This window comes from Pithys albifrons, chromosome 5, assembly GCF_047495875.1.
Source record: "Pithys albifrons albifrons isolate INPA30051 chromosome 5, PitAlb_v1, whole genome shotgun sequence".
In the NCBI taxonomy this organism is placed as follows: domain Eukaryota; kingdom Metazoa; phylum Chordata; class Aves; order Passeriformes; family Thamnophilidae; genus Pithys; species Pithys albifrons.
In genome coordinates, this window is record NC_092462.1 from 26,995,181 (window position 1) to 27,008,755 (window position 13,575).

The 13,575-nt window shown below is 41.7% G+C and overlaps 1 protein-coding gene across 3 annotated transcripts in view; it reads left to right on the forward strand.

The window, feature by feature from the left end:
* Positions 1-5,079: 5,079 nt before the first annotated feature.
* The window catches only part of SEC24B (SEC24 homolog B, COPII coat complex component), a 43,200-nt gene continuing 34,704 nt past the window's right edge, over positions 5,080-13,575 (forward strand). For all 3 annotated transcript variants that reach the window (XM_071555984.1, XM_071555985.1, XM_071555986.1), the window contains exons 1-2: positions 5,080-5,329; positions 10,944-11,651. In XM_071555984.1, the coding sequence (XP_071412085.1) occupies positions 5,215-5,329; positions 10,944-11,651 (823 nt within the window). In that variant the 5' untranslated portion in view covers positions 5,080-5,214. The remainder of the gene's footprint in view (positions 5,330-10,943; positions 11,652-13,575) is intronic.

The following is a 13,575-nucleotide window of genomic DNA, read 5'->3' on the forward strand; positions in this document are numbered from 1 at the left end:
AGGAGGTTTACCAGGCATAATTGCCAATCTGGAGTATCAGTTTAAGTGAGAATTTATGTCATATATCCAGAATTGAAGAGGTATCACAGAAATGATAGACTAGACTATGATCAGAGGTGACATCCATCATTAGGGGTAACAGAATGGAACAGCTACTCTGGCTTCTAGTGTCAGTCACAGAGGCCATAATTATTAGCTACATACAGCAACTATCAGCTGTAGGAGTTAGTAGAGTTCATTGCCTTTGTCCAAAGAAGAGCTAAATCATTCATTTAGATCATTTACAGCCACCTTAGGATGATGACAATTAGACTGTCATTGATGCCATGATACTCAAAGGTGGCTGTGTCACCACCCTTACATTGGTAGTGGCAGACTCCTCCATCCTATAATCTGTATTGGTACTGGTAAACATGATATCCAAATAGAGTGTGCATGTGTAAAATTTTCCTTAGAGCTGGTGAAACCACAGCCAGGTAGATCCTGTTTCTTTCTGAATCTTTTCCATAACAGTTAGAAATATCCCAGAAAAACACCACCACCAACACAACCCCAGATCAAACAAAACAAAAAGCCCAAACAAAACCAACGAAACAAAAAAAACCCACAACCCCCCCACCCCAAAAAAAAAAACCAAACCCAAACCAAATCAACACCCCAAAGCACGAAAATTAAGCACAGCTCAGTCTTTTGTACCCAGTCTGAATACATGCCAAGTGCTTCAGATTAACAAAAGGAAGTCCTGGTCATTGCTGAGACACAGAAATTCTCGGGAGTTACCTAGATAATAAATAAACTACATGGAAAGTAAATCTGTAAGAATTTTTTGTGTAAGAAAGCTGAGTGGCTTCACAACTGATATCTCCTTCTCTGCTGTGCATTAGAAGTTTGAAAGATTTTTTTTACAGTGGAGCATGACTACCCTGGGGCCTCTTCTATTAATTAGCCAGCTGCAAATGAAGTATAGCATAGATCTCACCCAGTGGATGCAGGGATTTATCCTTCAGCCAGATGCAGAGGTCACACAAGCAGAGGCACACTTAATAGTGACATCAAGAGTCTTGATTTGCCTTTCTTCTGGAAAGCAATCACATCACAGTGACTACAGGCAACTTATGTAAATACAATGATGTTAACACAGTTTGGGACTTCTGATTGTGAAAACATTAACCTTATTATTTTGCACTAAAGTGGCCCAGTTCCTATTAGAAGCACAGGACAATCATTAGAAATTTATTAGTGAGCTAGGGTGACCCACAGCTGTATTTTGTTGATAGAGATTATAAAACACCTAATTTTGTCATTCTCCTTCTGAAATGTATGACGAAGCAGAAGCAGCTTGGCTTAGTTATGTCAAAGCTCAAAATTATTTCTAATTCAGTTTATAATGATTCGTTCCCAGACTTTTCTCCTTGTAAAAATAACTTTTTCTTCCTAGGTTTGGATATTTAATGCCTCTTTAATCAGATTTTGGGGAAGAAGATGCACTTTCATATTTTGTTCTGCAAGCCTAAATGGCTGAGGGGCTTTTTTATGTCATTGTTGCCTCCATGACGGGTCAAAATAAATCTATTAGTATGAGCCTCATCAACTGGCCAAAGAATTTATTGCTCCTGTAATAAGCTTGTTACTAGACTAAGTGAAAGCAATGGCTTAGGTGAGAGAGCTCCTGTGTTATTTGTTGCATGGTAGCATAAACACCAGACATTAATACTCATTTTTTACTAATGCTTTTAAATTCATTATAAATGAGTAAAATAAAATTAATGGCTTGGAGTTTACAGTGTATTTCCATTAGGGGCTTGTGTTCTAGCTGCCAACACATCTGGATCTCCTATGAGTTAATGGGTTTAGCCACAGTGTCGTTGCTTGTAGAAAATAATTGATTAACCTGCATAAAAAATTTTGTAAAAGCATTCAAACAATAGGAAGACTCCCAGTTGTCTCCTCTTGCTTTTAGCACAATGATCTATTACTCCTTGTGCTTGATCATAAATTGATGTGTAATTCTTACAGATTATGATATAGGATATATTTATAGTCTCACTGTAAAAGAAGTTAGAGAAACAAGACTCTGGAAAGGGAAAACCTTTGTGAAAACACAGATTCACATGTGTTGCATGCTGTGGCAAAATACAGTTGTAGTACAACAAAGCAGTTACACATCTACTAAAATAGCAAAAGAACGAAAAGTCAAACCAAGTGGTTGTCCACATTTCTGAATTATTTTGTTGTCATGCATTCATTTCTCACAAGTACTTTGTTTGGGATGGAGTATGTATTACAAAGAAAGGGAAGTATGTGCTACAAAGAAAGAACAAATTTAACAGTAGAATTTGTTAACCCTGTCAGAATAATACAGACCGAGAAGGGACTTCAAGAGGTCATTTGCGCCAAAGCTGGTTGACAGTCTGATTCTCAAAATGTTTGTGCAGCCCCAGCTAAGACTCCTGCAATTACAGCAATACCACATCAGTCCCACATCACTTAGTCCTCTAGCATTTTCAGGTAATGTTTATTTCTTAATAGCTCACCTGAACATTGCTGCATTTTGAACCCCTCATTTCTTGCTCTGCCTTATTAGGTCATAAAAAGGAAATTAATTCTGTCAGATACAGATCTACAATCTATCAAAAGACTAATGTAGCCTGTGCAAGACACCTTTACATAGTTTGATACGATGAGAAGATTTCAAATATAGTCAGTGCCTGCAGTACTAAAAGGTGTCCTGCATGTTTTGTAAAAACAGTAACAGTCAGAGCTGGACCATATGCTGAGCATACAGGCAAAGTAATTGAAAAAGTATTAAAGCATTTAAAGACATAATAACCAGTAGGAAGAACAGCTTACAAACAAGAAAGGGACTGGTAAAATTTATGTAGCAAGTAAAGGTGACTCAGTGTCATAGGACAACATGATCACCAGTATATTATCCTGCTCTCAACTTCTATGCATAATTAATAAAATAGCCTGAGCAATTAATTCAGTCTTGAATAGTGCCTGAATGAATGACAGGTGAATATAGGTGATAGAAACAGACACAGACCCAAAATTAATATGGCTTAGTGTGTGATTATCTGCGGAAAATTGAAGGGAGATCCTTTGTCAACAGTAGCCAACACGGGAGGATGTGCTGGTTTTGGCTGACAATAGAGTTAATTTTCTTCACAGTAGCTGGTATGGGCTATGTTTTGGATTTTTGACAGGAAAAGTGTTGATAAAACAGGGAGGTTTTCCTTATTTACACAGTGTTGAGGCTTTTTCTGCCTCTCACACCACCCCATCAGCAAGGGGGCTGGGGGTGCACAAAACGTTGAGAGGGGACACATCTGGGAGAGCTGACTCCAACTCTCCCAAGGGATATTCCAGACCACATGGCATCATGCTCAGCATATGGAGATGGGGGCAGAGAAGAAGGAAGGGGAGGACATTGTGTTCCCAAGTAACATGTTAGGGAGCTCTCCGTTTCTGGGGATGGCTGAACATCTGCCAGCCCATGCAAAGTGGTGAAGGAATTCCTTGTTTTGCTTTGCTTGTGTGTGCAGCTTTTGCTTTAACTATTAAATTCTCTTTATCTCAACCCACAAGTTTCCTCACTTTTACTATTCCAATTCTCTCCCCCATTCCACTGGGATGGGGTGGGGGGTGGGTAGTGAGCAAGGGGCTGTGTGGTGCTTAGTTGCCAGTTGGGGTTAAACCACGGCAATTGCTCTCCAACACTTGCCTTCCTGTTTAGAGAATGTCTTGTATATATTCTGCACAGAGACTGAAAAACCTTGCCTTATCTTGCCTCGTTCTTCCTTGTGAAGGCCTTTCTGTCTCTCTATATAGCATATACCCATGCTGGAGAGAGAGAGAATACAGTGTGTGCACTCCTAACACCGAGAGGAAAGCCTTGCCTCAGCTCACCCTCTCACTGAGGCTTTTCTGTCTGTACAGGCAGAGAGTTTTCACCTCACCTCACCTTGTGAAGCCTTTTCCCCTGTGCAGAGCACACACATTACCTCTATGTGTTCTAGGGCACATATATTCCTAAAATAGCATATTTTACCTTTACAGACAGAAAAGTCTCACTTAGGCAAAATGACGGGAGGTGTATGTATTGCACATGTTCCTGTCTGTGCCCTGAGGCTGGGACACAGAGCGGCCTCACAGAATTGGTCAATTTGGAAGGAACCATAGTGGGATCATCTGGTTCAACCTTCCTGCTCATCCTAGAACACACTGCACAGGATGTGTCCAGGTGTTTCTTTAATGTCTCCAGTGAGGGAGTTGCCACAACCTCTCTGGGCAATCAGTTCCTGTGCTCAGTCACCTGCACTGGAAAGTTCTTCCTCATGTTCAGGTGGAACTCCTGTGCAGCAGTTTATGCCCACTGCCTCTTGTTCTACTGCTTGGCACGACTGAGGAAAGCCTGGATCCATCCTCTTGGCACCCCACCTTTATATTTATACACAATGATGAGGTCCCCTCTCGGTTGTCTCTTCTTCAGGCTAAACAGGCCCAACTCCCCCCACCTTTCCTTGAAAGGGAGATGCTCCAGTCCCCCACCGCTGCTCTCCACTGGACCCACTCCAGGAGCTCCACATCTCTGTGCACCGAGGAGCTCAGAACTGGACACGGCGCTCCAGATTCTGCCTCGCTCGGGCCGAGCAGAGGGGCAGGATCAGCTCCCTCTCCTCCCCCTCCCTCTGGCCTGTCCGCCCGCACCCGCAGGGTTACAGACGGGGCGTGCGGCCCCACCACCCGCAGACTAAGAGGGCTGGGCCGGGTCCTGCCGCGCCGATTCCCCCCCATAGAGGCGATTCCCTGCAGGCAGTGGGCGAAGTGAGCCCTTCCCGGGGCCGGGGCTGAGGCCCGGGCCCGGCCATGCCGTGCCGAGCCGTGCTATGCCGGGCCGTACCGGGCCGAGCCGAGCCGAGCCGAGTCGAGTCGAGTCGAGTCGAGCAGAGCCGAGCCGTGCCCGGCCGAGCCGGCCCGAGCCGAGCCGAGCCGTGCCGAGCCGGGCGCGGTCCTGGGAGGCGCCGCCAGGGGGCGCTGTGGGCGGCGGCGCTCAGGGCCGCAGCGGCGCGCGCGGCGCTCGGGCCCCGCGTCTCCCGGGCCCTCCCGCGTCTCCCGGCTCCTCGCTCGGCTGCGGATCGGGGCTCAGGGGGAGGAGGACGAGGAGGAAGAGGAAGGGAAGCGGGACGGAGTGAAGAAGCGCTGCGAGGAGCAATGTCCGCGCCCGCCGGGCTGCCGCCGCGGCCCGCCGCCGCGTTCTCGCCGGTCGGGCCCGGCGGCCCCCGGGAGGCCGCGGCCCCTGCGGGCGGCGCCCCGCGCTGCCACAACGGTGAGGGCGCCGCGGGCGGGGAGGGGGCCCCGGGGCGGCCGCGCTGCCCCCGCACGGGGGAAGGCCACGGGGGTGCCGGGGGGCTGCGCGCCCTTCCTGCCCCCGGGAGGCCGGGAGGGGCCCGGGCCGGCGAATCCAGCACTCAGGAAGCCCTTGGGATGAAAGGCAGCGGGACCCGCCGGGACCGCTCGGGAAAGGCGCGGGCCCCGCGGAGGCGTGCGGGGAGAACTTGGGAGCCGCAGCCTCTCCCCGCCTCGCTACAGCGGCGAGGGGATCCGCATCGCTCCCCTCTCGGGGGTGCATCTGCCCGGTGCTGCGGCGCCTGCTTTGTGGCGTTTCAGGAATGCTCTGGAGGCCACGGCACAGCCAGGCCTCGGCGTCGGCTGCCGAGCATGAGAGTGGGCAGATAATCGAGTACTGTGGGTGAGAGTACTCACTTAGTGGCTGTTCATGAACTTAAAAGTAGTGGATGGGTAGGCGTTCTCACAACTCAGTCTTGGGATTTGCGTTGAGCGAACAACATTGGACCAGTGAAATGTGGGTCATTGAAAAACAAAGACAAAATATTTTAAAGTTACAAAGTACTGACTCGCATTTCAGAAGGAGAGGTAGTGGGACTGACTGTACTATGAATGAAAGTAATGAGCGTGCACTCCCTCATTTTTAAATTGGTGCTCTATAAAATGAGTTATTTATTAATACCCAGTTATAAATCCCTGTACGATCATCTTCTCCATGTTTGGTATCTAAATTTGCGCTCTTGTTTGCATAGAGTTCTAGCTCATACTATTAAATCCTTTATTTTGTAGACAGGCTATTTCCTGTACAGGTGTTTTTTCTGAACAGATCAGTGTGCAGGCTAAGGACCTACCGGATTTTTTGCTCGTGAGTTTTTCTCATGTCCAAAGAGGTAGTTAAGTGATAAGCACTTAAATGCCTGTGAAGTAGGTGTTGAGTTGGTCACTGGAGTGAATGAAAAGCAAGGTAATTAAACAGTAAATTTTAAGGGCATATTAATGCCCAGTTGTGTTCACACTGGTATTGTAATGCTGAATTTTGTAAAACTTGTTCAGAAAATGCCAATTTATATGGCTTTTAATCAAAAAACGTGCCATTATCAGGACACACCTACTACAGCATCAATGACCTGGAAGTGTGTTTTACAGAAACATGCAGAAACTGGCATCACATCTTCTCCTTGTGTTTTTAGCTTAATGAAATAGTAATTTAAAGAGCCATCAGTACTGTTTGTTCCTTTAATTAATTATCTCCATACTGGTGCTAGTATTTTTAGAAACAGCTAATTTTTAGAAACACTAGGGAGCAGATCATTTATTTCCAAACACTTTTTCTTTAATTCTGAGAAATTTATACACTGTTCAGTAATAGTCTCAAAATTTTTGTTGTATAACTTCTGCTTCTGTGTTTTTTAACATGTCTTAGTGATGTACATTTGATGCAATAACTGCATCTTTCATTTTGTGACATCTAGCAATAGCATTCCAGAGTTATCTTGTAGTACTAATCCTCTGAAGTTACAACACCAGCAGCTTTTTTGTTTGTTTGTTTGTTTGTTTTGGGGGGTTTTTGTTTGGTTTTTTTTGTTTTGGTTTGGTTTTGGCGGTTTTTGGTTTTGTTTTTTTTTTAATTGCAATAGGATGGGCAGTAGAAGGGAATAGTAACAGAAAAAGACTGTAGTGAAAATTTCCATTCTGTCTGATAGAAACTAAATTTCACAAAGAAGATTGTCATAGCTTTTGAAATTTAATTTTACATCGTTAGAATGGAGAGTAAATGCAAAATACTGAAGTGAATTGAGCTATTTCTGTATTGACTGAAAGAAAACGTTGGTGCATCCTTTTTGATGTTTAGAATGCTCTGTGTTTTAATTACTTAAAATGTGAATTTTTCAGGTAAAACCTTATAGTAATAGCAATAGCAATCTGATGAAAGAGTCTGCTTTTTGCAGAGAGCAGGTGACCTGTTGTACATAAAGTGATACTAAAAAGGATGTTCAGCTTTGTTATTATAACGTTTTGCCTGGTTCAGTGACCAAGTCCATTTGAGATCTGTGGAGACTTTAATTTTAGTATAACTTAGAGGTGTTGTTTTGTTGGGTTTTTAAAGTTAACTTCTTGTGTGTGTTTTATTATTTTTTCCTTCTCTTTTACAATGTTCTCGTTTGATCCTACACTGAAATGGAATGTTTAAAAAAAAAAAGCTCTCCTCATTTGAGGTGTCATTCATAACTGAGGCTTTAAAATTCAGTTCTTTTGAATGAAATCTTGGAAGTTTGAGAAGCTTTTATTGTCATAGTGTTACAGATGGCTTTGTGTCTAAGTGGAAAATTACGTATTTACTAATTTTAGTGCAATGAAAAGTTTCTTATTAAATCAGTACTGAAAGATGATATGTGTTTTTCAATATCGATGGAGGACTTCAGTGCTAACATTTTAATGTATTGAAGAGTAACACTGAGAGGATAATTGTATTGATCCTCATGGTTCTTTAGAAGATTTTTGTGTGGTGCTGTTTACGTCTGGTTTGTAAGGTTATGATTGGTATCTCTACTAGGATTTTGGAAATCAAATTTTCATTGTTATCTTATTTAGCCTTGTTCTCCATCCCCCCTCAGACTCTGGATATTTTGGATAGTTTCATTAAACTTAATAAAGAAAACAGAGATGTGAAAGGTAGGAAATCCCTGAATATTTTGTGGAAACCGGAAGCTCAGTGAGTGAAGGAGCAGACAGTTCTGTGACTGAGCTGCTGTGAGAGCTCAGCAGTGGCTTGATTTGCCGGTTTGTTTGCTGGCAGTTAACAAGGGACAGCGGCGCTGCCCCCTCTCCGTCGTGTAAAGGGCATGTGAGGACACTGGAAGGGAGCCTTCTCTGGAGGTGGATGAAGGGAAGTTTCAGGAAGCCAACAGGTGTACTTGGACTGAAAGGAAGTTGTTGTTGTCCAACAAAGGCTACGTATAGGTGAGGGACATGGCAGATGGCTGAATTATTCAGCTGAGGGAATTCCTGGCCATAAAAACACCTAGCAAGCAAAGCTGTACTAATTCACATAGTGGCACAGGTATAGCACTGCTGGAGGTTTTTTTGGGGGGAAGGGTGTTGGGGTTTCTTTGTGTGGTGGCTCCCCCTTGCTTAAAAAGTATTAAGATCTTTGGGATTCACCTGTTAATGTCTGTGTAGTTATATATTATAACATTATATAAAGTACTAATTGGTCTATAGAAGGAGAGGTTCACTGCTTCGTTAGAGAGATGATGTTTTAGAAGTACACCTTCTGTATGCAGCTAAGATTTTCAGCTCCTTTCATGGAACTTTTTAGGCATTTGTCAGGTGTTTAGGGAGGAAGGTGGAGTACCTGAGACATCAGGACAGATTGTGCAATTAATTAGATTTCAAAATGACACTGAGGTTGTATCTTCATTTCCAGTGTTGAAAACTGCTGACTTATCTAATCGTCATTAGTAGCTTCAGCTACTAATTGTGGTACAAAAATTACTTTCTACTGACATTCTTTATAATCAAGTGAACAAAAAACTCACTTCAGATAATGGGAAAATCTATCATCTGTAATTGTAAAACTTGATTTCAAAGGATCAGCAGTTTGAAATAAAAAATTATTTCTTTCAAATGTGTGTTAGGCTCCTCTGTCTTAGTGAGGTCACCATGGGTTTTATAGTCATGTGTACTTTTAAATTTATAGGTGTTTCTACTTAAAAATCTGAAAAAAAGGACTCTTCATTCTCTGATGCAGAGACTGATATCTTGTATTGATAATTCAATCTATATTTATTGTGTGTGGTTTTTATTTAAAAGAGAGGTAGGAACTGGAAGACTTTGCAGTAGGTGATTCGATATGCCACCTTTTATTTAGTAAGTCAGATGTTCCTAAACCGGTTTCTAATTTATACCTGCTCCGTCAGCTTATTCTGCATATTTTGGTAGAACAAATGCACAGATTCTTCAGATAAAATATCTTTTCTTGCCACCTTAATTGACGTTGCTGCTTAAAGCAGCAAGCCTTTAGAGACCTAAGTTATTTGTGTATTTTTGAGTTTGCTCATTCAGACTTTAAATAAGCAGGTCCAAAGTCTTGCAAAGTTCAGGTAGCTGTTAATGACCTGCTATCTAAAAATCATCATCCTTTAAAGGAGAAAAAACTAAGGAGCTTTGTGAAGCAGCTCCCACTTTGAAGGAGAAGGTGAATCAGAACCAGTTAAAAGCTCTCTCCAAACTCGGAATGTAATTATTTTTTAGTCTCCTTAGACTTTCTCCCAAGTGCCCTTCTTCTTTTGACCCAACAGTCCAAGTTACTGTTCTGCATTTTTTAAGTTTCTTTCCCTTTTCTTCAACTTCCTGCATTGTCAGTTATAAAAGAGCATTTTAAATTTTATCAGAAAGCAATTTTGGGCAGTATGTTCCTTGCTTACACAGGGGTCTGTTAACAAATTCACTATTAGAATTGCCTTGGAAGTTAATCATAGGATATCTGGGTGTTACTTGGAGAACAGTCATTTTTCAGAATTTCAAGAGAAGTAATGCTTAAGATTTGTAATCATTGTAAATATGTGGGGTAATCAGCTATTCCTTATTACCTCAGCTGCTGTTTAATTTGTAAGTGGGCCAGTGCTGTATGTGTTTTTCTTGAGCAAGGGGTGGGAAATAACACCACAGTCATTCAACGTGGTGTAAGCAATAAGGTGTGGTAATTTTGATAACGTAAATTATCCAGACAAATGCATTTGTAGTTCACCAGAAAATAAAAATAGGGTTAAGGAAAAGAACATGAGAAAGAACTTCCAGTTTTATCATTGATCAGTTGGCACTGAGAAAATCAGCTTGGACATAGTTAACATTTGGTCTCTAGGAAAGAAGCACTTGTTTGACTCTTGCTGGACCAATATGTAATTACCCTCTCATGTTGCAGGGTTAGCTGTAGTGATAACAGAGGTCAGTTTCTCTGCTATCAACATCTCGTATGCCTGATGTATCAGGCAGTAAACTGAGATGACGTGCCTGGTCAAGTAGTCTGTAGTTTCATGAAAATGTCAGTTTTCTCAAAAGCATAATACATGAGAGCACTGAAGACAAGTATAACTGCCTTGCAGCACTTTAACTTGGTCACTATATTGAAGATTTGTAAGGAGGAATACCTAGACTGTTACATATTGACCTGTTGGTTTGACTGCAGCTTTTCATTTTCCATATTCAAGCAGTTTCTTTAAGGCACATTCTTGTATTCAGACACTTAGAAACATCAGTTTGGTGCTTACTGTTGTTCACTATTTGTTTAAGTATTAATCCTTAAAAATATTAAAAATACGAGCAGTAGGCAAGGAATCTTGTCATGGAAACCTCTTTTGATAATGGAAGCGATCCATTTTACTGCTATTTTGGTGTGTGTTTCCACATTACTTAAAATATTGTATTTGCATGAGTTATACTTGGTTTGTTCTCTTGCTGCTGATGGGAACTGATCTCAAAAATAGTGACAGAAGACAAGGAGAAACCAATTGTTTGTTAGTTCACGTACAGAGTCTGTTTGCACTCCTGGCAGATGCGCCTTTGATGCATGTGACGTTTTCTCCTCATTCCAGGTCCTGCGCAGAGTCAGATGCAGTTTCCCTCTGGCTATGGCTCACATCCTCCAAACTACAGTGCGCCTTCAGGACACTATTCCCAAGTGCCCAGTAAAGCTGCTGCTTCACATCTGGATAATCAGTATAGAGGTGGTTACTACCCTAGTTACTATTCAGCACCAGCACAAAATGTTATGATACCTTCTGTGGGTAGCAATGTGTTGAATGCACAGGGATCACAACAGCTGTACAACAAAACTCCTCCCCATACAGGGGCATCAAGTGACGGACCTGTTCAAGGAGCAATATCATCTGCATCCTACTTACACATGAGTGCTCAGCAGTCATATTCAGCATTTGATAATCACTACAGCACTTCTGTCAGCTCTTCAGTTGCATCTCAGGGATTTCCCCTTAATTCTGATCACTACGCTATGCCTGTGGTTTCTGGTGCCATGTATCCTAATGTTTCCTATCCTCCCGTGGCTGCTGGCAGTGCGTATGGACAGACATTTACCTCTCAGAGTCTACCTGCTGTTGGACAGTACAAAGAGACAAATGCATTTTCTAGCCAGAGTACATCAGTACCTCATTCACTTCAACAGCATGTTTCCATGGGATATAATACAACAATATCAACTGTCTCATCTGCTCAGTCTGTCCAAGACAACCTCTGCAGGAATCTCACTGGATCAGTTGCTAAAGTAAACAACCAAATAAATACAGGTATGGTATTATTTGAAGGATAACGAACTTCCAAATTTGTCTCGGAAACATCATTAATCACATTCTTTTGTTGGCTTGTGCTTGTTCACTATGTGAAATTCTGTATTGTAGTTTTGAATTTTGTCCTTATTCATTCTTGAAGCTTTTCTGATTTGGTTACCACAGTCTTTACAATAGCAGCTACATGTTTCTATTGGGAGAGTAAGAAAAAAAACACTATTCAGAGATTGGTTTATTTTATTGGTGTATTTTTCATGTGAGTGGCCTTGGAAGGGAGTTTTTTCATGCAGTTGTGAAGGAATGTGTAATTTCTGAAATGTGTCCGTTAATCACAAAGATATTTTATAATTTTCTGGCTAAATCGTGATTTGTTTCTTAGACTTTTGCCTAAGTGAACACACATACACTTTTCACAAAGTTCAGGAAAAAGTGGAACCCTTCATGGGTTTGGGGGCATTTGTAGGGGTTTTTTCATTAATATTTTTTGTAAGCATTTGAAAGAGATAAGAAGTTGTAGCTGATTTTTGTAAGCACCAACTTGATGGTTTTAGTATGAATGTAGCTATAGAGAATGAAGTTGTGAAGGGGCCAGTCGAGGGCAAGTGCACTCAACCCTCACTTCTGTTTCACTGGAAAACTGAGTACAAGTTTATGAGGAAGGCAGTAGTTATTAGGAAGTATGAAGGACAATAGAGATGTGGGGGTGCTTCCATGGTGAAACATCTTAGTCTGCAGTTGAGAGAGCAATAGCATGTGCAGGAAGATTCTGGTTTTCTTACTACACTGGGAATTATTTGACTTGTGTGCTGTGCCAGACTATGGCTTGCTTTTTCTACTAAAAAAACCTGTTTAACGTTTCCTTTTTATGCGAGATATTTCAGGTTATAGTGTAACACTGAAACTGTTTTAGAGTCCTTGTAGCTGAAGTTTTCTAACACCAAGGACTTACAAAACAGCATTGCTTTGGTGATGATAAAGCTTTGTCTGGGAAAAGTAGTTAAACACAAATCAAACCATCAATTAATTCATCCAATCCATAGTTTGAATTTAGTGTCAGTATTGCTTTGGACACACACCTACCCCCTTCGACTAGGATGCAGAGTGTCATCCTTAGCTCAGTTCTATTGCTTTGAATTGTAGTGGATTTGAATTCTGTCTTAATGAGGGGCTCTGTCAGATTTTTTTCCAGTACTTTAAAACCATAAAAAAAATACTGATTAAAAAAGAATTATAAGGAGCTTCTTGAAAAGCTTCTGAAGTTAATGCTATTTCATGGTGGAGCATAAAAACAATTTTTTTCAAGAACTGAAGGTTTAAAACTCTGTTCAAAAAAATTGATTCTGTTGATTGCAGAATCTGTAGCTGGACATCACAGACTGCAGGTGTCATTCCAGAATGGTACATATGAAAACAACTTATTGTTTGTTCATACTGTTAGTGTTCCTTTTATAAAAGTTTTTTGCTTCAGTGCTCATTAATTTTATTTCCTTTGGAGGTGTTTTGAAATCTATGATTTGTTCATAGCAATGTTTTTTTGTAAGGAGCAACTGTTTTAAAGGTGGAACAGTGGAGCTGCCCAGACCATGAAGAGACATATAAGCAATAGGTAATCTTATTTCTGAACCATTCAGTGCTGCTCTTATAGGTGTGTGATTGAGTTAGTGCAGGGCCTCCAGAAAAAGTAGCAATACTACCCTTGAATTTCAAAGAACCAGTGATAGAATTGGCTGTGTTAGTAGTGTGTAATGGATACACACTTTGCAGTTATGAAAATAAACACTGATCCATTGTTTCTGTTAGACTTGAGTAATACTGGTTTGTTTGGCAGACTGTGGGCATCAGTAGTTAAACCACACTCAGACTCTTTCTGAGTTTGTAAAGCTGCTGATAAAGCAGGCCCATGTGGACAGAGAAACTTGCACAG